Source organism: Recurvomyces mirabilis (genome assembly GCF_035927965.1).
Source record: "Recurvomyces mirabilis strain CCFEE 5264 chromosome Unknown scaffold_1, whole genome shotgun sequence".
Taxonomy (NCBI): domain Eukaryota; kingdom Fungi; phylum Ascomycota; class Dothideomycetes; order Mycosphaerellales; family Teratosphaeriaceae; genus Recurvomyces; species Recurvomyces mirabilis.
The window spans coordinates 1308724-1331108 of record NW_027041935.1 but is presented as its reverse complement, the minus strand read 5'-3'; the positions used below and the strand labels follow the sequence as shown (position 1 = coordinate 1331108).

Genomic DNA, 22385 nt, shown 5'->3' with positions numbered 1-22385 from the left:
CCGTTAGTGGCACAATCGCCATTGCAATTTGCAATGCGCAGGCAGCCGGTGATGCAGCTTTGCTCTGTTCCTACGTCCTCGAACAAAAGTCTCGCAAGGCTGTCTTTCGGGTTCGCAGTCATCATTTTAGCAATATTACTACTGGGTCAAAGCATCCTCCTGGTTCTACTTGAAACGTGATCGCTGGGATCCCGAATACGGGTTAAGCAGACGCCACTCAGCAAGCCGATAGCCGTACAAATCTCACTCGTATGCCGCCTTGTGCACAGGCAACACAGCTTTCTCCAGGTTTTCCCCACGGACATCTTCTTCTCTCATTGGCGGCCACGACGTCAATAGCAGCCACCAAAATATCACCGGACGACGAGCGTTGGTTGCATGCTGAGTCCTTCATGCGCCGGAACTCCATAACTATCTGGGACGATCGACGACGAGCCTCTACAGTGTTCGGGAAGCTCAAGCTTCGCTTGCAATAGACTTTAGCGCTTGCTTGGAAGGGAACATCGACCAATCCAGAGTCAAGTAACGTGAGTGGGTGAAGACCCTCGACCGGTACTGGCGAAAGCCTATATGCTAGCCCACCTGGTTGTCTCTAACGAATTGGCTCAGTTGTGCATTTTGGTTGTTGCGGCTCCTCTGTTCCCGCGTAGCTCTACCCGTTCCATATCAGACGAAACCATCGTGCATACACGAATTGGAGTGGCCTGTCCAGTGATTACAAAGGATTTTTTTATTGGGCGACTGGCGTACCATTAAGGATCTCCAGATCATACCATTTCAAACTAGCAAAAGCGTTCGAGGCCACCTTACGCTTTACCGCACCAAAAAAGAGCTAGGAGGACCTTGACGCCCACGAAACGATCGTGCGGTCAGGCACAGCCGAGCTGTGGTTATTGTCATCGCTCAGGTCCAGCAGGACGCGTCTGGGCTGATCGTGGTGGACAATCGAACGGTGTGGACTTCCGAGAGATACAGGACAGGCAGCTCACAAGCTCGCCTTTGGCTTTGTGAATCGTTTCGTCACGAGGCATGCAGTCTGAGAGCACGGTCAAGGCCGATCCGGATGTCGAAACACAGGACATTACGGCGGCGGAGCAGAAAGGCAGCACAGCGAATAGTAAGTCGGCACCATGGGGGTTCCAAGCACATGGGTGGGTTTGGCTGATATGAGGCAACATAGAAACCGACTCGAAGGCTCAGAATGGCAAAGGCCAGAACACCGTCAAAGGCCAATTCCCTCCACCGAAGACCGATAAACCACGACCTCATGTCTGTGGGACTTGTGGGCGTTCCTTTGCTCGGTTAGAGCATCTCAAGCGACACGAGCGATCACACACGAAAGAGAAGCCTTTCGAGTGCCCTGAATGCACGAGATGCTTTGCAAGACGAGATCTACTCCTCCGACACCAGCAGAAGCTTCACATGACAAACACGACTTCATCGAGACCAAGGAATGGACGACGTGAGAGCGTAAGCGGAGCCTCTGTCTCTGGTTCGAATAGAGTCCGAAAGAACTCGATAGCCAATGGCAATGTCGGAGGCGCGGCTGGCCAAATCAGTGGTCATCGTCCTAGAGCAGCAACGATCAGCCATATCGATCTCTCGTCGCTAGGACTCATGGATGGATCTGGCTCACAACTCAGCCGTATGCAGGCACTCGGCCTACACCCTGGAGGACATCTTGGTCACAACGGACTGCCAGCGCACATGAACTTCGACTACCGAGGGATGTCCAATTCAATCGGTAATCATGGTAACATCCATGCACTACCGAAGCTGGACTTGTCTGCGGTCAACAGCCTCGACACCACCAACTCTTTGAGAACTGCTCCGCCAATGGGCGGTATTGCAAGCTTCGCACATTCTGCTGGTTTCGATCTAGAGAACCTCTTCAGTCCCGCAACCACTGTGAACCCGGCACAGCTACAATTTGGAGGACCGACTTCTGCTACATCACAGTTTCCCAACTACGAGGCATTTACCTCTCAGCATCCGATAATTCCTGAAGGTGATGACTTCCACTGGATGCGACAATGGAACATGCAGATACCGCAAGGCAATGATATGAATGAGCATGCGATCGACGAGTCTTCGCCGTCTCGAATCAGTAGTGGAGACAGCCCAGCCGACTACAGTGATCACTTGAGCCACAGCACACCCGCTATGGCAATGCCGAACAACGATTTTGGATGGTCTCAGCCAGAGCTGCACTCCTCGCAACCGCTCTCGGGTGGTGGACCATTTCAATTGGGTGCATTGGGCACCGGACTGCCACAACTAGATGCACCGATGGGGACGATCTCACCTTCAACATTAAATGATCCCACGGCCACCGGTGGCGCATACTTCGAGACTCCAATGTCCAACCACACGTCTCCACAGCAATTGCAGCAAATGCACACGGACGCAATGTCTGGCAGCATGCAAGGCCAAAGCCCAAATTTCTTCGCAGCACCATCGCTTTCGAACTTCAGCTCCGATAGTCCGAGTATGTCATCCTCGTCGGCGCGGCAGAGCTCCGTGACCTCCAACTCTACAGACTCTATTACAGATGCCACCCGGCAAGCTCTTCTGACTAGCCTTTCGCAGCCCTCTGTGTATGGCCACAACCACAGGAAATACTCGCAGCCTAACATTAGCTCCCCGTTGTCGCCAGCAGGTACACGTACTGCTATGCAAGGACCCAATCTACCCAGCACGGCGGACATAAGACGATACGTGGATGCCTTCATCAATTTTGCCCATCCACATCTTCCAGTCCTACACATACCGACATTGTCATTCGACGCTACGGATCTTGGCAGCAATAATCGCGGTTCAACATCACATGGTGGTTTCGGTCAGAACGGTCCCGTTGGAGGAGGAGGTTGTCTGATTCTTGCAATGGCTGCCATTGGAGCGTTGTACGAGTATGATCATCCGGCATCGAAAGAGCTGTTTGAAGCTGCAAAGAAAATGATCAGCTTATATCTAGAAGAGCGCAGGAAGGCAGACATGACGGCTGCTGTCAACGGGCCAAACTTCGATGGGTCCTCTCACACTCCGCTTTGGCTTGTGCATGCAATGCTCTTGAACGTCATTTATGGACACCAGTGTGGCGACAAAACTGCCGCTGATATAGCGAGTACACATTGCGCGGCCCTCGTAAGCTTGGCCCGAGCAGCCCACCTTGCTCAGCCATCTTCGAATGCTGGCTCGCCTAACGATCATCCTTCGACAGCCGACGTTGACATGGTCGATGCCAGTAACGTGTCACCAAATTACTCTGCCAGACGTGGAAGCCAAGCATCAAGCCTGCAAGTCCAATGGATGACCTGGAAGAACGCGGAGGAGCGCAAGCGCACGCTATTCGCGATTTTCATCCTTTCAAGCTTACTGACGACGGCTTACAATCAGCCTCCAACGATCATGAACTCTGAGATATTGCTAGACTTGCCTTGTGACGAAGAGCTCTGGTCTGCAGAGTCAGCACAAGAATGGCAGAATCGAGGAGGATTGGCTGCTACAGAGGACAACGCAGTATCTTTCGCAGAAGCGCTCAGCACCCTGCTCATGGCGAATCAACGGCAATCGAGCAGCCACTCTGGTCACAGCGGCAATAATCCTCTTGGTACCTTGCAAGCTGGTGATGGCGCTGCTGATCATGACCTTCGACCGAGCACATTCGGATGTCTAGTCTTGATCAACGCCTTGCACAACTATATTTGGGAGACCAGGACACGACATCACGGCAGACAATGGACACAGCAGGAGACCGACTCCATGTTCTCGCATATCGAGCCTGCCTTGAACGCCTGGCAGGCTGCGTGGAAGTCCAATACTCGTCACAAGCTAGAGAGGCCCAACCCATTCGGTCTTGGTCCGCTCTCTGCTGATAGCATACCACTGCTCGATTTGGCATTTGTTCGTCTGTTCGTCGACCTTGGCCGGACGAAGGAAGCTTTCTGGCAGCGTGACTTTGATGCGATGGCTGAGGAGCTCGCAAAAGGCACCGATATAGTGCTGCATGCGACGAGCTCGCCTAACGCAGATGGCTCCTGGAACAGCAAAGCGAAGAGCGGATCGCCGGGTGGGATCGCAAAGCGCCGACTGTCTCAAGCTCCAGCAACGGACCATTCCTCATCTCGACGAGAGCGACATCTGCGTAAAGCGGCATTCTATGCTGCCGACTCTTTGACCATTGCTTGCAGCTACAACCTCACATATGCTGACATGACCGCTCACGAGCTCCCGGTGCACTCGGCCTTGTGCTTCTTCGACTGCAGCCAAGTCCTTGCTGAGTGGTCTTCGACAGTGCAAGAACGCATTGGACGATATCTAGGTGTTCTTGGGCGAGATGCGGTCGACTTTACAGGCGTTCCAGCTATCATGCTGCTCGAGACAGAAGATGTGGAGTTATTCAGAAAGATCGAACGCATCTGTGAAAGCTTGGAAGCCAAACGGTTTCAGCAAGAGAACATGCTTGCGCTGGATCTACAGCAGATGAACCCTGCCGCCTCAACCAACTCCATGTACAACAAGGTCAATTTGAGCACATGCGGCTTTGGTAGTAAGATCTTGAGAGTCACGGCCTTGATGCTGGAAAAGGCCGTGGTCTGGCCTGGTAAGTCTCATGATATTATTGAGTTTCCCCTCGCATGCTAATCCTTTCCAGTCACTCATGTCATGGCCAAGGCCCTCGAGACTCAAGCTGCGCACATGGATTCTCGCGCAGAGAACTCCACAACTTCATAACTTCAACGACAATGCTAGCTCCAACGCTACGGATGTCTGCTCACCGTCGCAACTGGAGATGACTCAACAACGGCACGAAGCAGTCTTTTACTGTACACAAAAAATCTTGCTTGTTCATATGAAAAGTTCGTACCCTTCTGTCCATACCACGAATCAAAACACGAAAAACGCCACAGCTGGAGCACCGACCCCGGCTATCTGTATAGGGCGAGGCGCTGGGTTTCCTTCGGTCACGAAATAATGACGGTATGACAGGTGACTGTTTATCCTATCGGGTTTAGGATCGGGTTGGAGTTCTTGCTTGGCCCATGGTGACAAGGGCCCGGTCTGGTGGAGAGGAAAAGTTGATCTGGTAGCACATGTAATCCTCAACGAACTGAAGACGATCTTCCATGCCAAAGGCACCGTCTATCTGAGACGAGCGCTGCTGTTCACTGTCAAGTCATGGGCGATGAGTACAAGTGACCTGCTAGGTTTCGTGTTTCCAACATCCTGAATTCCCACGAGGTGGCCTTTCCTGTTCCTCTCTGCCCCAGCAATCTGGGAGACACCTGCATAAATTCTTTACCTTATCTTGGTTGTGTCTCCGTACCGTCTTGCCGTTATCTCGCCGAAGCGTTCGCCGTGGTATCACCGTTTGCGACCCCTTACGGCTCCGCATCTTGCAGTCCCTCATCAAGGTTGTACGAGGGGAAGTGAGGAGGCGTACTGTAGCAAACTTCCGTACATACGACATTAGAGCATGTTTACTATAGTTTCGTCTATACGAGTATTATTCGCTTAGTAGTCGTCTAATCAGCTATATAGCTAGCGAGTAGCTACGCTAATAGAGTTAATTATTATCTAGTTATTATCTATACTTAGATACTTACTATAGTCCTTATAGCGCGTATTAGTTATAATATAAGAGTTATCTAAAGTAAGTATTTAGTATTATCTATAGATAATAATAAAGAAGTTAGTACTATTTTAATACAATTAATAATAGTATTAACTTATAAATATAAATAGCTCGCTCTTACTAAGGTATTATACTATATAAGACTAACTATACTATAGCACTTAATTAGGAAGTTCCTATAATTAACTAGGTAAATCTATTTAAGTTACTGCTAGTATATCGAATATACTAGGTACGAACTAGGTAGTAAAAGACTACCTAAGGGTTCCTTACTAGCTTAAGCTTACTAGCGCCTTGCGGTAGTAGCTAAGCGAACTAGACGACTTAGTAATACTATTGCATAGACTATACGCCGTAGTAAACATGCTCTATTGTATTAGTCGAGCCGAGGGTTAGGGGACGATGTGCCGGTTCCTGATATATTCTGGCCATTCGCCAATCCTACTCTCTCATCTCATCACTTCACCTACACACAGCATCTTGACGCAGTCGTATGACTCCAGGCTTCGGCTGGATCAGACGAGGCCGCACAATGGCGATGGCTTTGGGGTAGGATATTACACAGCTGTACCTACAAGGAAGAGAAAGAAGTCTGATGCTACGGAGAGGGGAGAATGGTCTGCCCAGGATGAGGTGATCGACCTAGGACCGGAGCCATGTATTTTCACCTCGACCATACCAGCGTGGAATTGCAAGAATTTGGAACGCCTCGCCAGCAAGACCGTATCACCACTGGTTTTTGCTCATGTAAGGGCCAGCACCGAGGGAGCATTGAGTGACAGTAATTGCCATCCTTTCAGCAGAGGAGCATTGATGTGGATGCATAACGGGGGCATTGGAGGATGGAAGCTGGGTGTCAAGAGGAGGCTGGTCACAGACGTTGCAGACAAGTGGTTCGAGGGCGTGAATGGTAACACCGATAGCGAGTGGGCATTCGCGTTATTCCTGGATAGTCTCGAGAAGCTTGGTGTCGATCCAGACGATGAGATCAAGCAGCGAGACGGGTTTGGCCATACTGTGTTGAGGAAGGCTATGCTGAGGACGATCGAGCGTATCAACGAGTATCGCGAGTCACTGCCAGAAGAGGTTCGCCAAAGCAGCGATACCAGGAGTCTACTAAACTTTGCAGTGGCCGACGGGAAGACGGTGGTATGCACAAGATACGTCAGTAGCAAAACGGACGAAGCAGCCTCGCTCTTCTTCAGTTCTGGAACTAGCTGGAGAGAACAGCCATCAACGCTAGGCAGCAAGTCCAAGGTCGGCAAAGGCGAATACAAGATGGAACGACGTGATAAAGGCGCAGACATCGTGCTTGTGGCCAGCGAGCCGCTTACGTTCGAACGCGATAATTGGGTCACGGTGCCAACGAATAGTGTCTTGACCATCCATAATCAGACTGTGCTTATACATCCTATCTTGGACCAATACTACAATCACACTCCGAGCTTCGCTAGAAGCTCCCGGTTCGCTGCCGACAAAGGTCAGACTACTGGTGATGGAATGGCGGAGAAGAAGAGCGCTAAGGCCGCCATAGCTCACAAAAGTTCTGCTGATGATTTGGCGGCTAGTGTTGGGAGAGTCGCGCTGGCGGTGGCTTGAAGACAGCCAGACGACTTCATTCCATTCTGTACAGTTCGGAACGGTCATATTTGGTAGCACATGGCATAGGCATCCCGTAGTGTCAAGCTTGCGGGGAAGCTCGTGATGTTAGGTCCTGCAGAAAGGGCAGGTCAGGAAATACCAGGCAAAATACCGAATCTCACATGCGGTGTGGCATCTACCTTTTTCTCACGCGAGTCTCACTCCTGAGAGGAAGGAGCGTCGTGGCCATCATAGGAAGTCGACCGATCGCCATGGTTGGAAGCAGCAATGTTGCGAGGTTTCGGTGGCTCATGGGCGTTCATGGTGTCGAATGAAGTGCGAGTGCTGTAGCCGACGAGGATGGTCGACTTGTTGCCGGATATAGGATCGTAGAACTGCGAGGTTCCGACAGGTCATGCACATTTAAGGTGTTGAATGAAGTGTGTGTACTAGAGCTGGCGAGGGTGGTCGAGTTGTTGACGGACGCAGATGCCACAGGATTGAAGGTTGTACGGGTGTTGGAGTCGGTAGAGACAATAGCAGTGGATTGGGATGTCTGGCCACGTGGTGTGATCATTGAACTGGGCTTGGAGTGTGTCACCTCGATGTAATCGTCGTCGGGTTTTGCTCTGGTGGATTCACCCTTGATCTCTCGGAAGGGTGGTCCATCTGTGGTGTGAAGATGCAGTGCTGGTGGTGATCTTTCATCAAACCCAGGAGCTTGTCTTTCCATTCATCCAACCGATCATGGAGGTGGGTGCCCTACACATGGGAGAATCGATATTCACAGCCATTTCCAGTATGCATGCAATATTCGTGGCCTTCGCGATGTTCTGCCATCATCTTCTCAGGAGTTTTCACTCTGAGATCTCATAGGTACAGTCGTTGGTACTACACGTCAGAGCTTTGTCCGCCAGTCGTACAATAGCATTCTCTTCACCATAGTGCGAGGGATGCTTCTGGTTCTGGGTGGCATGCAAAGCGCATACGCGACGATGAGCAGCCTCCAGTGTAGGAAATTTCTTCCTCCAGTCCTTCGAGATGGGCTGAAATCTGAACTGAAGAGCGCATTCGTATCGATGTCTGCAGCCATTGGCGGCATTCTCGCATGGCTCGTGGGACTGTGAATGATTAGCTTCGTGGTGAGTCGCCACGTTCCATACATAGTCACACCCCATTATGCCACACGTAACTGGAATCTGGTCTGTTGGTATGAAACGGAATGCTCGAGGCGCGCGCTTCGAGCAGTATATTCCGTCGAGCTCGGGATGCTTGAGCAATGTTGCCTTGTCGGCGGTTGGGATGCCGGTACACGATCGGATGTGCCACATGTCTGCGACATGCTCTGATGACATCCCGGGATTCGATGTCAATCCTTCTGTGTCGATGTCTGACTTTGGTAGCGACTTATGATGTGAGGTCGATTCTGCCATACCGCTCTCTAGCCTAACGTTTTGTGTCTGGTACCTTAGAGAGCAAGACGTAATGATTGGTCCATCTGTTTCGAGGCAAAAGATAGCATGGGGGGCTCATCCTGATCTTATTTGTATGTACCTATAATGATGCCGAGATCGTTGTCGCTGACCTCGTCGGTTAAATTAGCACTATATACTGCACCACATTTCCATGGGCATTAACTGAAGGGGTGCTGCATCATGTGATTCTTGACATTGCTGCTGTTCCCAGAGAAAAAGCAGGGTGGCACTAGACACTCGTGGTCCCTGATCTCCATCGAAGAGAAACCTTCCCCGACAAGTGTCTGTTCGTCGGTATCCGAGTCCACTTTCTGTCAGACTTGCGAATGTGCGACACGGAGGTCCTAGAAGCCACGATGTCGGATCTCGTCCTCGATGAAGGTAAGGGTGTCATCACAACCCAGGCAGTTGTCGTGGTAGCGCAGCGTGTGCGTCGCAGTCTCCTCGTCATCCCAGCGAGATTGCAATCTTGTGTTACATCACAGATGCCTTCGTTGGTATGAGCACAGCCCTCGTCGGGAGGAATCCTTTTTTCCGTTTCTCGTGTACGTTGCTGGCACACTTCCAAGTGCACTGCAAAATGGCCGTAAAAGCCATGAGTCCTGATCTCATCTTCGGTGAGGGTGAGGATGTTGTGGCAGTTTGTGCAGAGGTCGTGAGAAGTCGGTTTATCATTGAGCAATCTGTGCCTGTCACTCGTGAAAGAGCAATCAGACGCCAGGTAACAAGCTTTTGAACCAGTCGTGCATCGAACCTCCTCATATTCGTGTCTGTTCCAGCCCGTTGTGGTGTCTGAACCTTGCACTACAGTAAGAGGCATTCATATTTGCTTTGATGACTGCGTGATATGATGTGTCCACACGCATCTTGGCAGAGTGGGTTCCAGCTGGCATTTGGAAGGTGCAGCTGTCGATGTCACACGAGAAGGACTGCTCTGCTGCGGATGTGGGTGTACTATGGTGGTGCGGTTCTTGGGTGAATGGTATCTCGTCATTGCAACTAATGATGCGAGGAGGCACTGTCGATGTCTGGTCATCTGATGAGGTTGCATTCTCGCACGCGGAGCTTTTCGTGCCGAGTGTAAAGAATGTACTGATGACCTTTCGCGTGCCTTCCCAGTCCTCGTCTGTGTTGAAAGCAAGGTCCAACCGATAGGGCATAACGCTCCTGCTCCACATCTCCTTCTCCATATTTGTTGCATCGCCGAGTGCAATTGCCCGATGGATCCCTCTACAGACCGTGAAGATATGCTTGGTTTTTATGTTCGATACGTGATCGCAGCGTAATATGATCGTACTTTCGTCACAAGCTACAAGCAGAAAACATCCGGCACGATCGTTCAGAGGGACATCATCGGGTTTCTTTGCGAGAGAAGCCTGTGATCATTATGTCAGTCGTTGCAGGCCTAGCAAGCAGTGGTTCATGCACTCCAGCACTCGCGAATAGTTTAGGCGTCTAATTGAATGGTAGTGATGAGGGGAGCTCGCGAAAAGTTGATGTGGCATGCTGACCGACCGTGGACACGAGACTGTCGACACCCATTTTCTAGAATGGCGTGTATGCCTCGTGCCATAGTTGGCTGTGTTGGATAAGGCATGTGGTGACCTCTCGGAGGCGTTCGAAGTATCGTGCGCCCTGATCGCGGTGGTACTCCACAGCCAAAAATGAGTTTGTCGCGCAAACACGATCGCCACTCAATATCACGGTAGTAGTCCTCGAGATAGCATCGCAACTTTCCCTGGGGATGTGATACTAAGAGTTTATCATTCCGACTATGACCCCAAAGCGACCATCATCTCATGGGAACACGATTGCCACTCGATCTCACGGCGGTAGTCCTCGAGATAGCATCGCAAACGTCCATGGGATATTGAACGGCTTTTTAATTCGTCTTGGTGTGCAGTGTGGACTTAATGAGGGCAGCAGAACAAGTTTATTTTGTATGCTCTCCGCTCGGGGTACCGATTGCTTCTCGAGCCGCTGTCGTTCACTTGATAGTGCGGCTGACGACTAGGAGCGTTTATCTGCGGGTGTCTGCTGGGGACACAGTACATAGGCCTCACCCGGTAGCACCATAGTTGATATGTCTTCGAGCAGCTCCTTGTGGTTTTGCATTATCAAAGTCGACCTTGTCTAATCATTCCCATGACATCCCAGCGAGAACTTGCGACATCATCTCCAGGGCTACCGCCGCAACGGCGAAAGATGATTGTGTTTGCGCGAGACGGGTTTGGTTCTTCAACCTAAAGTGGAAGCCGATAGTGCAACAACAGCATGGCAATCACGAAGCTGCCGCGATAGTCACGTGTCTGAATCTACGACCTCTCATGTCTTCGTGTGGACTTCTGAGCTTCCCATCTGAAGTACTGCACTCAATCCTTCTTCGTGCAGATATGCAATGCTGACAGAATCCCCAACACGTGGGATCGCCATCCTGGCCGCTGCCCAGCCGCCAACTCTGCATCTGGAAAAAAGCTGTGCTTGGCTTCCTGGGCGTCCGTCATGTTACACTCAATCCAGCCACAGCTGGAAGATACATCCAGTCAATGGTTCTGCTCGGAGCACGAGTATCTTGGAGTCCAACCCATCGTGGAACTGCTGCAGGAACAGTGCAGGATGTAAGATCCGTGTCGACCATGGGCGAGCCGCAACACAATGCACATAAAAAGCCATGACCCCAGCATCCATGCGATGATTGTGCTCTCTCGACCCTCGCCTCGGTAGCCATAGAAAGCAAAAATGATGTCTTCATTCTCCTCCATCCTCGCTGCGAGCTTGACCATCGGTTCCACCACTGCTGCTCCATGGGGTCCCCAGTGGTGGGGTGGACCCAAGCCTCAATGGGGCGGTAGCAACAACAATGCCGGCCAGAGCAGTGGCATAAACGTACAGCTCGGTCCTAGGCCCTACTATCTCGTCAACAACATGGATCCTGGTCCTCTGAAGGACAAGCTCGAGTCCTGCTCCGAAGGACCTTTCAAGACTTCTACGTTCTCGATCTCCCACCGTGGAGCACCGTTGATGTTCCCAGAGCACTCTCGACAAGGCTATGTTGCTGCAGCCCGCATGGGAGCTGGTATGTCCTTCCGAAGGCTACACTGAAAGCTACATACTGGTGCTAATTCTGCCAAGGCATCATCGAATGCGATGTATCCTTCACGTCCGACCGCGAACTCGTGTGCCGCCACAGCAACTGCGATCTTCAGTATACCACCAACATCCTTGCCCATCCAGACCTTGCGGCGAAGTGCTCCAAGCCTTTTGTCCCATACAATGCCACAACCAACACTCCTGCCAGTGCAACTTGCTGCACATCTGACATCACACTCAAGGAATTCAAGTCTTTATGCGCTGAGATGGAAGCCACTACTTTCAATGCCCTCAACGTCAGCACGACGACCACTCCCAACTTCGGTCGGATCGGGACAACACCCGACTGGAGGACGAATATGTATTCCTACTCCTGTGCCGAGCCTATGTCACTCAAGGACCAGATTACTCTCGTCGACAGCTTTGGTGTCAATTTCACAGCAGAGGCGAAGACTCCCCAGATTCCCATGCCATTCCAAGGAAATTGTGAGTAGCCCGGTGCAGTGAAAATGCAGACGATGCTTGCTTCGTTCTGTCCTCTACTTCTTCCCATGTAGACGAAGGAATAGACTGACCGAACGGCTGCAGACACGCAACAGGACTTTGCCCAGCAGATCGTGGACACTTTCAACGAGATGAAAATTGCCGCAAACCGCGTGTGGCTCCAGTCTTTCCTGCCGGATGACATCTTCTACTGGTTAGCGAACGACGACTCCTTCGGTGTACAGGCCATCTACCTCGACGAGCGCGCGGATTTGACCGCTGATGGCTACGATGTGGCTGTCGCCTCGCTCCCGGGTCTGGCAGCGAAGGGCGTCAAGATTATCTCACCATCTATCTGGCAGCTTGTGACAGCAGACAACGCTACCGGCAAGATCGTGCCGTCATCTTATGCAATCGCAGCCAAGAAGGCTGGCCTCGAAATCATCACCTGGTCGTTCGATCGCTCGGGTCCATTGGAGATCCAGGGTGGTGGATACTACTATACTGGTGTGAATAACTTGATCAACAACGATGGCGATGAATACACTGTGATCGATGTGATCGCGCAGCAAGTCGGTGCTACTCGCATCTTCGCTGACTGGTGAGCTACCACATGTGCTTTGGCATGAGGACCGTTCTGACATTTGACAGGGCTGCCACCGTCACCTACTACGCCAACTGTTTCGGTCTCTAGATAACTGACACGGATGGGGATAATGACCTTGAGGCTAGACACTGTCATACTATCGTGCTCCCATGTTCATGATCTGTAAATAACGATTAATCAATGTGTATGGCATCAACAAGAAAACAACCTGATTCCTTGACTGCGGACGTCTCTTTATTACTTTCTGCAACCTCATTTTTCGTCCTGTACACAACTATGACCGTGATTCCACAAATCCCAAGATGATCTCTCCCCTTTCCTCCATATCTCTTTTGCACCTACTGTGCATTACACGCACCAGGCCTATCCGAACATCCCGCTATTCTGAAGTCCGGCACCATAGATACCCGAACGCCGTACGTCGAGCAGAATATGAGACGATAGCCGAGCCAGCCAATAATGTCGTCAAGCAAACCTTCAGCCTTTGCTATTGCCCGTATGCGATCACGCTCTGACTCACATTTGCAGTTGATCGATCAAAGTGGCGTCGGGCTAGCGCTTCGGCCTTCGCCTGAATTAGGCAGGTACCAAACAGCTCCCAACTGCAAGCATCGCTACATAAAGGCTTGGCTGTTCGTCGTCTATTGCACTTCCACAGAACCTAACGAGTAAAGACTGCAGAAGTTTTCGCTTCGCCTTAAGCAAAGGGTCGCCATGATGGATCAAATAAAATTACCATCAGGCGACGTGCTGGACATCGAGATATCTGGCGCAAAGGATGGCTTTCCTCTGGTTTGGCTACACGGCACACCTGGTGCTCGTACCGTCATTCCAAGTCTAGCACGAGTCTGTGAGGCAAAACGGTTGAAGCTCATCACCTTCTCCCGAGCTGGGTATGGTAGCTCTACACGACGAAAGGGACGAAAGATCGTCGACGAAGCCGCTGTTGTCGAGGCACTGCTAAAGGAGTTGGGACACGAGAAGTGCTATGTTGGTGGCTGGAGTGGCGGTGGTAAGTCGTATGGAATGCAAAGGCGACATGAAGATCACGGGCTAATGGCGAGCGTCCAACAGGACCGCACGCATTAGCTTGTGCTGCGAGGCTCAAAGGCTGCGTTGCAGTTCTACACGTAGCAGGTGTTGCACCATATGATGCCGACGGCTTAGACTGGATGGCTGGGCAAGGTCAGGACAGTGAGTGGCAGATACGAGTGTACCCAAGGCATAATCCGAAACTGACGAAATCACAGACATCGACGAAACAAATGCTTCGTTACAAGGCGAAGACGCAGTCCGCAAATTCGTGGAGGACCAGCGCAAAGATATGCTTACAGCCGACGTCAAAGATCTGACAGAGATCATGGCCACCATCCTTCCTGATGTCGACAGAGAAGTACTACTCAAGGACGATGAGCTTGGGCAGGAGACAGTGGACTCGTTCAAGGAGGGCTTGAAGCACGGCGCTGATGGTTGGATCGATGACGACCTGGCGTTTATCACGCCGTGGGGCTTTGACGTGAGTGAGGTCAAATGTCCTGTGTTTCTGTATCATGGCGATGCGGATCTTATGGTGCCGTACTCTCACGGGAGATGGCTCGTGGAGCACATACCGGAGAAGTACTTAACCAAGCATTTGCAGCCTGGACAGGGTCATATTAGCATCTTCATGGGCCAAGCGGACCAGATGACTGACGAGCTGCTCTCGGTGAAGTACTGAAGCGCCGGGCAACTTGTAGCACGATTTTGCCAGATAGACGGCGATGTGTGACTCGACAGGTGAATTAGCTGAGTTGGGCAATATAAGCATGTCTACTGTCTCGCGCAAGGGCTCAAATACTGGATTGATGTGAATGAGCGATTGGCTGGTATGGCAAGTCTTGTACGATGATATTAAAGCTAAGGTCTAGAATCGAAGATCAGAAATCCTGCTGAGAGCCGAAGATGATCTCTGGAATTCCTGATGAGAGCCGGAAATGATCTCTGAAACTCCCGCTGAGATCTGGAATTGATCTTGGAGATTCCAGCTTAGAGCTGGAAACAAAGCAACAAGCATCGCCAAAGATATGATACAGGCATGCAAGACTCCCAGGCAGTGCCGACATCGCTTTGTCACTTCTCCGCCTATGAGTTAAAACGACCTCGAGATGTTCGGTGTACAACGAGGACTGCAAGCGATGATCCCAGGTAAGCTCTGAACCGGCAGACTCTATCGCTTCTGGTTAGGCGGACATACCCAACACCATCTCTGCTGATGTTCGACAAGGGCTACAACATCCCGAGAGCAATTTGGCCAATGGAACTACTGAATTATCCGAATAACTTACGCTGGATACCGAACTATCCTCCCACTTTCAATCGGAAGCCGAGGAGATTATCTGCCATGACCGCCAATGGTACACAGCTGAAATCGAGAAGCCCAATCTTTCCATTTCGAATGTCACTAGTTGGCATCCATTATCTGTCACTGTTGTTCACTTCTGTTAGACGCCTTGTTGCAGCTCGTTCGCTCTGGACCTTTGCATGTCGAAGAGTATTCTCGATGGGCCGCAAGGAACCGAGACAACTGGGCGCACTGTAGACGCCCTTGTGGGAAGGCACGCTGTCGGGAGCCTCCCTGGTCGAGTCTAGGTACCGCCCGATCATATGCTCACCAAGTTACGGGTCTTGCAACAATTTCAATGTTCCAATGCCGTTTCACACGCAAACTCGATGGAGGTGAACAGTTCTATTGTATCTACCTAAACTCTGAGTACATGTATCAGCTGCCGTTGCCTCCGAGTCACTCTCGTGTCCTGCATCATCCTATACTACCGTGATCGAACTCCGAGTAAGCGTATGTCCTTCTATTTCAGTCTCCGTGGGCCCATGTATGCCTAGCGCCTCAAGGAGATGTCGGTCTGTGCGAGAATTTAACCCACAAATGCCCGTCCTCCGACATACTCCTTTCTCCAGATCGCTCTCCTCCAAGATCAAGAAATGCACGGTCCAGACTTCGAACGCTGCCAGCATCAGGCGATGCTCAGCGGCTCGACTGGAAAGTGGCAAGCTGCGACGAGTCCAGTCTGGATACATGAATGGAAGGAAGGGGGACCCTTCATTCTCCTCCCAACACCGAGCTGCGGATGCTGCAAAGTCTGTGCGGAATTCTGAACTGGGCTTCTCAAGATTCCAGGAATCATTACCTGCCCTGTCGACGACGTGTGTCAGGCGTATTGGTATGAGGAAGCCATGGAGCTGTAGGCGTCCGGTTTGTCGAAGCTGACCGTCTACTAATGCGAGTGGGCCAACGTCAACCTTGCGCACTTCATACAAATATGGTTTCTCCGGCCTGAAGTTGTAGCCGATGTGACGGATTCCACAGTCCAGTGACAGCCATGAGAAGCTCGGAAACTCTCGGCCAGATTGCTTCTGCGCAGCAGTAGGGAGACCGGCTTGGCTGTCTGGAAGTTGTATCGCTGCCCAGAGAAGTTGTTTGCGCAAGTGGCCCAGAAGCATGCCAGCCACATAAGTGTCCTTTATGCTCTCACTAACCATCTTGCCAATGCCCTCGAAAGCCAGAGGCCTATCATCGGCATAGGTTATGCTAGCCGATGTGAACGGACTCACAAGATCTCCATACCAGCTACAACAGATGGAGCACCGGTTGACGCAACTCTTCTCCTGCCATTCCGGCGCCCAGTATCGTGGATACTGGAATAATCCTATCCGCTTGGTGACTCCGTCGAGTTGTAGGCCCTTTCGAAACGTCTCCGTAGCTGTCATACCACGACACGCCCAAAGAAGCTGGTCCTTACTGAAATGGAGCGTCCTGCGCGACAGGAAGCGCTCTCGGAGGACCCAGGCCCGCTGATTGAGGGGTGCGGTTGTGACTCTGCTGTCCCATAGCGAGGAATCAAGGAGGGCAGAGTTTACGATCCGGCCTAGACGTCCCTTACGATAATAGTGCAGCAAGGCTAGGTCTGGCGGATTCCTATCTCGGAACAGAACTCCATTGTCATTCTCGCTTGCATCGGCAGCAAGGTTGCAGAATGCGCGCGCGTATATCTTGCCCATCTGTGCCGCTTGGCTCATCCAGTCTTGCGGGTCGTCTTGAATGATGCAGAGCCGATCGATCCAGATATAGGAACTTTTAAGATATGAGCATACGACCAGGGCGTCCCTCAAAGTCTTGGGAAGCGCTTGAGCGTCGGTCCAACTGCTTAGCGCGAATAGCGTGGATTTTGTGAGCCGGAGGCAATCTGAGCGACCCCATCTATAGCTGAGAGTGAGGTATCTTTGCGCGGGTACCATATCACTGGGAGGGCTCACGGAGCGAAAGCAGTAGCCCGAGTCCGAAACGGACTTGATCTCGATCAATCGCATTGGCATCCACCAGCCGTCAAGCTCGTCATTCAGACAATCTTCATGGTCCGAAGAACGTTCTTCAAGCCACCTAGAAGCAAGCTCCAGTACACTATCGTTTCCAGTAAAGGAAGCCATGGGGACACTCGAGACAACCTCATGAGCCAACCAGCCTCCACCGGCATCCATGACATAGGTAGTGGGCGCTCGTACAGAGGTGTGAGGTCTAAAGGCTAGATGGACCGAGATCTTCGTATTGACCTTGCCCCTCGAAAGGAGAGAGACAGCTTCTTCCGTAAAGCTCATGCCCACAGTCCACGGGCCCTCGTCTACTGTCTGGCCACCAACGACACAATACTCCACGACCTGTAGATCCTGGGTGCGGCCTTCAGTCGAAGCCAGATCGCCGGGACAACTCTCCTCCAGCCTTTTCCAGAGCATAACGCAAAGCGGACACCCATGCTGGACAGCCTGCCCACAAGCTTGCAGCGATCTGTGATGGCGAAATTGGTCGTTGCCGAGATAGTAAGGGGCTTCTTCTTCCGCTGCGATTTCTTGAAGACAGGCGAGACATGTAGTACACATTGAGACAGGTTCGACATCGGTGCAGCCTCTTGTCAACGCGGCGATACAGTCCCACGCGGCGATGGTATAGCTGCGTCATAGTCTGTGTAGCGCTAATGACTTCCCAGCATCCACTGGTCTTCCTCGTGACTTATAGACGAGTGGCCTCACGGCTGGTTTCATCAGGCGCAGCCCCGTCGTTCGACGTGCACTTATTTCGCTTGTTGGCGGCGGCTGCTGTCATCCGTCCATTCAAAGCGCGTCGCAGATGTGTTGGCCCCCAATTGCATGCTCTGTGTTGACCGGACTCCTGTCACCCGTCCACCCAAAGCGCGTCGCAGACGTGTTGGCTCCCAGTTCTATGCTCCATGTTGACCCGACTGGCGGGGAATCACATCCACTGGCGAGGATCAAACTGCACAACAGGCAGGTCATGTTAGGTCCATGTATTGTTCAGCCTCTACTATACATACATATCTCCAGACTGTGGAAGCCTGGAAGGGTATCATGTTCATCTCATCTATCATCGCACCACCTTCCTTCCCAAAAACATCTATCCACCATCTAACCCACTCCACTACTTATCATCATGATCCTCGTCCAGCGGACTGTTAAGAGTGTAATCCAAGATATCGCTCAACGACAGCACGCCTTTCAGCTTATTCCGCTCGTCGATGACCACCAATCGGTGAACCCGCGACTTCCGTATCGTGTCGAAGATGGTATCGAGCCGATCGCTGAGGGTGCAGGTGTAGATGCCGGGAAAGTCCTACAACATACGTCAGATGAACCACCACCTCAGACAACAAATCTCGGCTCACCTCCGACCTCATCGTCAACGCCTTCCCAGCGCTCAGATTCAAATTATCATAGTCCCCGCCCTTGATCAAAGAAATCACATCCACCGCCTCGAAAACGTTCAACACCGTCCCCTCCTTATCCAGAATCGGCACGCACGAGATATTTCTCTTAACCAGCTGATGAATCACATCCATAACCGGCGTATCCATCCTCGCCGTCGTGATATCTGTGAACGTCCCACACGCAATATCCCGCAAAGGCTTCCTCAGCATCTGCGTCTCTTTCACATTCACCGACACGAATTTTAGGATCCTGTATTGTGTCACCACGCTCACCACCATCTCCCTCCTTGTCTCGTCGTCTACGTCTACAAGTGGGATTCTTCGTGCGCGGGACTCGAGCATGCGTCTACAGGCTTCATAGAGCGGTTTATTGGGGTGAATGGAGACGGTTTCGAGGGGCGTGACGCCGATAGCTCGTTCGATTTCGCGGAGACTGTTAAGCTTGAACTGGTCGACTTGGGCTAGGGCGTCTGGGTTCTGCCAGTAGTATTGGACTACATTGATGTAGTCGGAGGTAGTGAGGAGGCCGGCAAAGGTGGAGGTTTTGCTATCCCAGAGTGGGGCTGAGACGATGCCTGTAGAACATACTGTCATCATGTTGTTCTGATCAATCACGTGCGTTGGATGAAAAGAGGACATACCTTGCTGGGTGAGGATATTCAGACTCTTCTTGACTAGCAATGAAGTGTCGAAGACGATGAGTCGGTAGCTGAGGGGTAGGACATCGTAGCTCGTGCGCACTTTGAGGAAGGCACGAATGGCACGCTAGATTCTCACACAACCATCCCGTCAGCCAACACATCTCTCCACAGCATGTCCTCTCGCATACTACCACTCACCAGACCCTCAAGCTGCTCCCGATCCAACGGCGAGCTCATCTGCCCACTCCCACGCTGTGAACTTCCCGGCCTCGAGCCGGTCTCTATCGCAGTCGCAGCTTCGGCGGGCTGTTGTCCACGTGATGACAAAGGTCGCAAATAAGAAGACGGCGCGACGAATTTCGGTGGTCCAGCAGCAGCGGACGTGGGATGCGCTTCTGTAAGCGTGGGCGTCGGTATCGCTACTGATCCAGCTACACCCTTTGGAGAAGTAGTCGGAGACGGGCTGCCCTGTTCGGTAACAGGCGTATCTTTCGGCTGGGGAGGACAAGGAGCATCATCATTGAGGACGTTGTGGGAAGCAGGCAAGACATGTTCTGCATGGCTAGCGTTGTCATGAACCTTAGCAGCGGAAGAGGCGTTCCCTGTCGCATGATCTTCTTCTCCTTCGCTGCCCCTCACATCGCCTGCTTTCGATGCGTCATCTGACATGGCCGCCTGTTCTTGTGCGTCTGTCCGCAGACATGTATATCGATATGCTTGGCAGATTGTTCAGACGGTCATCCGATAAGCCAGATCTGTTGAGGTGCGACTTCCGCCCACAATCCATATCCGTCATTTTTGGACACTTTGGGCAGAGTGATGCGGGGTTGTGGGGTCGTTGGCACGTGGGCTGGCGTCATATTCAGTGATAGCCATTGGAAGTGAAATGGGATATATGTGACAGCCAATGCTGCACAGAATGTGGTGATATGCAGTTACTTGAGACTCGCCTCACGTGCTTTATCGGGCGCACAACATACGGTTATACCGTCTCTTCAGTACCACATTGCTATCTGACCCTAGGCAGGGTGCGCCGTCAACACCGAGTAGAAAGACCCTTTCACCCAACCATACTGTAGTAATCACGGCGTACCACCATATAGTACCAGATCTATCTCCAGATCAATTACTGCCATCCTCTAGGCTACCCTCCGCCACCGGCGCACCGCCATCTTTCCTAGCCTTCTGCAAGGCCTCGGGATTCAACTCAGGACCCGGCTCAACGACACCCTGCTCATGACCCTCCATCAACTCCTTGGTCGGGATATGGTCAAGCTTCTCTCCGCTAGCTTCAAGCTGGTGCTGACTTTCAGCCACGAGAGCCTCAGCTTCACTGACTCCACCCCTCTTTGTCGCTGGGTCGCCTTCGACACCGATGGGCTCGACTTCACGGGCCACCGTCTGCTGCACTGCTTTGCTGTCAAAGCGGACCATCATACAGGAGAGGTTATCGGTGGAAAAGCGGGCCAGTGCGTGCTCGACAAGCTGTTTCGACGCATGCTGTGGGTCTTGTGTATGGCGGACAAGGTCGACAGCTTCTTGGTCCGTGCAGACATCCCAGAGCTGTACACAAAGTTAGTACGATCCAGTTCTCGTTCGGTAGTTTTCACTTACGCCATCGCAAGCCAAGATGAGGAACTCATCGATGTCGGGCTGGATAACAGTCTCAGTTGTGTAAGGATGCCCAGTGACCAGATCCTTCATGTATGCATCGCCAAGCGCACGAGTTACCGCAAGCACGCCGTTCACACGGTTGTTCAAGATCAAGCCACCCGCGCCAGCAATTCGTTTGCCTTCATTCTCGTCGCTGCCCTTGTGGTCGTAGGATAATCGCAAAGCCTTGCCATTACGGCACAAGACAATACGTGCGTCGCCCACGTTTGCAGTGTAGAGCACACGCTGGCGTGTCGCAGCTTGACGAAGCTTTGTCTCCGTCGCACCAACTTCTGAACCGTCAGCAGGTTTATCAGAGTCGACCGCGGCAGCTGCAGCAGGCGCAATAGCAGTTGACCCTGTAGCAGACTGCGAGTTCGGTATCCGGTCCTCCCAGCGCAGGACTGCGACAGCGGCAGTGCAACCACTATTTTTAAGGGGCAACTTTTCCAGCTGCTGATCAACAGACGTAAAGGTCATATCTAGAAGCTCCGGAATAGGACTGTTCGGATGTTTGCGGATGACCTCTTCCAGCAGGAGATGTACCTTCTTACCGCACCAATCTGCTGCGAAGGTACCCGCATGTCCGTCGAAGACGGCGAAGTAGCCGTTGTCTGTTTCTACCACGTCCTGACTGCTAGTGTTGGACAGCACAGATCCAGTCTCAAGAGAGCTGCGGTTCTTATTCGATGCTTCCGAGCCGAGTAATGGCGCCGGGGTGCTCAGGAAGTTGTAGAGGAAAGCATGAGTGTCCTCCATCGTTCGGCGGCACTTCTTGTTCTTGTCCTCGGTCACACCCACACGGAATGTGGATCGTGGTCCGGGTACAGACTCGCCAGCAGAGTTGTTAGCCGAGCCTTGCAGCACACCAAGCGCCGGATCGGTCTTCGCCAGCTTCTGCATAGGCGTCTGGGGCGTCCTGTCCGCACGGCTCTGCTCAGGCGATGAGTTACTGAGACCGTCTCGCAACGATTGCTTCGCGCTGCTGAATAAATCGCGAGCTCGGCCAACACCACTACTTCTGCGTTTCTTCTCGGCGCTCGACATATCGGTAGATGTCCTCGTGGGACTTCGCATATCACCTGGAGTCTCGTCTTTGCTCTCCTCAACCGCTCCCATAGGATTTTGAGATGCACTCGGACTACTCTGCGTGCCGTCACTCTGGCTGATCTCGACGGCTGATACGGGAACGTTATTGTTGTCCTTCGGGTTGGAGCTGCCGAACATTCTGTTCAGCAAGCCTCCCTGACCGGAGAGACTGCGTCTCTTGCTCCCGGCCAGATTCTGGCCTGGCTTCGGTTCGCTGCTGCTCATGTATGTAAGGCCACGTTACAGCTCGCTTCGTCTCGAGGGCGGGTTGATGTGGATGTGCGAGTGTCGCGCTTGTGCCGAGGTGGGCAGATGAAGTTCGGTCGTAGCTTCCGTTCTTGGAGACTATATCTGCAATCAGGA

At 52.1% G+C, this 22385-nt stretch overlaps 7 protein-coding genes across 7 annotated transcripts; 4 read left to right on the top strand and 3 right to left on the bottom strand.

The window, feature by feature from the left end:
- Nucleotides 1–1029: 1029 nt before the first annotated feature.
- LTS14_000561 (uncharacterized protein) lies at nucleotides 1030–4734 on the top strand (the record flags this gene model as incomplete). Its single annotated transcript, XM_064833274.1, has 3 exons — nucleotides 1030–1117; nucleotides 1181–4603; nucleotides 4655–4734. The coding sequence occupies 3 exons, from the start codon at nucleotides 1030–1032 to the stop codon at nucleotides 4732–4734; spliced, it is 3591 nt and encodes a 1196-aa protein (XP_064699543.1).
- Nucleotides 4735–6128: 1394 nt separating this feature from the next.
- Nucleotides 6129–7234, top strand: DUG3 (glutamine amidotransferase subunit; the record flags this gene model as incomplete). The annotated part of the gene is made up of 2 exons (XM_064833273.1): nucleotides 6129–6184; nucleotides 6214–7234. The coding sequence occupies 2 exons, from the start codon at nucleotides 6129–6131 to the stop codon at nucleotides 7232–7234; spliced, it is 1077 nt and encodes a 358-aa protein (XP_064699542.1).
- Nucleotides 7235–11430: 4196 nt separating this feature from the next.
- Nucleotides 11431–12958, top strand: LTS14_000559 (uncharacterized protein; the record flags this gene model as incomplete). Its single annotated transcript, XM_064833272.1, has 4 exons — nucleotides 11431–11767; nucleotides 11824–12267; nucleotides 12370–12865; nucleotides 12916–12958. 4 exons carry the CDS (start codon nucleotides 11431–11433, stop codon nucleotides 12956–12958), a joined length of 1320 nt encoding a protein of 439 aa, XP_064699541.1.
- A 630-nt stretch (nucleotides 12959–13588) lies between these two features.
- LTS14_000558 (uncharacterized protein) lies at nucleotides 13589–14588 on the top strand (the record flags this gene model as incomplete). Its single annotated transcript, XM_064833271.1, has 3 exons — nucleotides 13589–13883; nucleotides 13946–14065; nucleotides 14122–14588. The coding sequence occupies 3 exons, from the start codon at nucleotides 13589–13591 to the stop codon at nucleotides 14586–14588; spliced, it is 882 nt and encodes a 293-aa protein (XP_064699540.1).
- A 1156-nt stretch (nucleotides 14589–15744) lies between these two features.
- On the bottom strand, nucleotides 15745–17653 carry LTS14_000557 (uncharacterized protein; the record flags this gene model as incomplete). Its single annotated transcript, XM_064833270.1, has 2 exons — nucleotides 15745–15768; nucleotides 15812–17653. The coding sequence occupies 2 exons, from the start codon at nucleotides 17651–17653 to the stop codon at nucleotides 15745–15747; spliced, it is 1866 nt and encodes a 621-aa protein (XP_064699539.1).
- A 700-nt stretch (nucleotides 17654–18353) lies between these two features.
- On the bottom strand, nucleotides 18354–19949 carry SNF4 (AMP-activated serine/threonine-protein kinase regulatory subunit; the record flags this gene model as incomplete). Its single annotated transcript, XM_064833269.1, has 4 exons — nucleotides 18354–18545; nucleotides 18598–19214; nucleotides 19281–19404; nucleotides 19479–19949. The coding sequence occupies 4 exons, from the start codon at nucleotides 19947–19949 to the stop codon at nucleotides 18354–18356; spliced, it is 1404 nt and encodes a 467-aa protein (XP_064699538.1).
- Nucleotides 19950–20402: 453 nt separating this feature from the next.
- Nucleotides 20403–22247, bottom strand: MgPP2CL-1 (mgpp2cl-1, protein phosphatase 2C-like protein 1; the record flags this gene model as incomplete). The annotated part of the gene is made up of 2 exons (XM_064833268.1): nucleotides 20403–20843; nucleotides 20895–22247. The coding sequence occupies 2 exons, from the start codon at nucleotides 22245–22247 to the stop codon at nucleotides 20403–20405; spliced, it is 1794 nt and encodes a 597-aa protein (XP_064699537.1).
- Nucleotides 22248–22385: the final 138 nt, after the last annotated feature.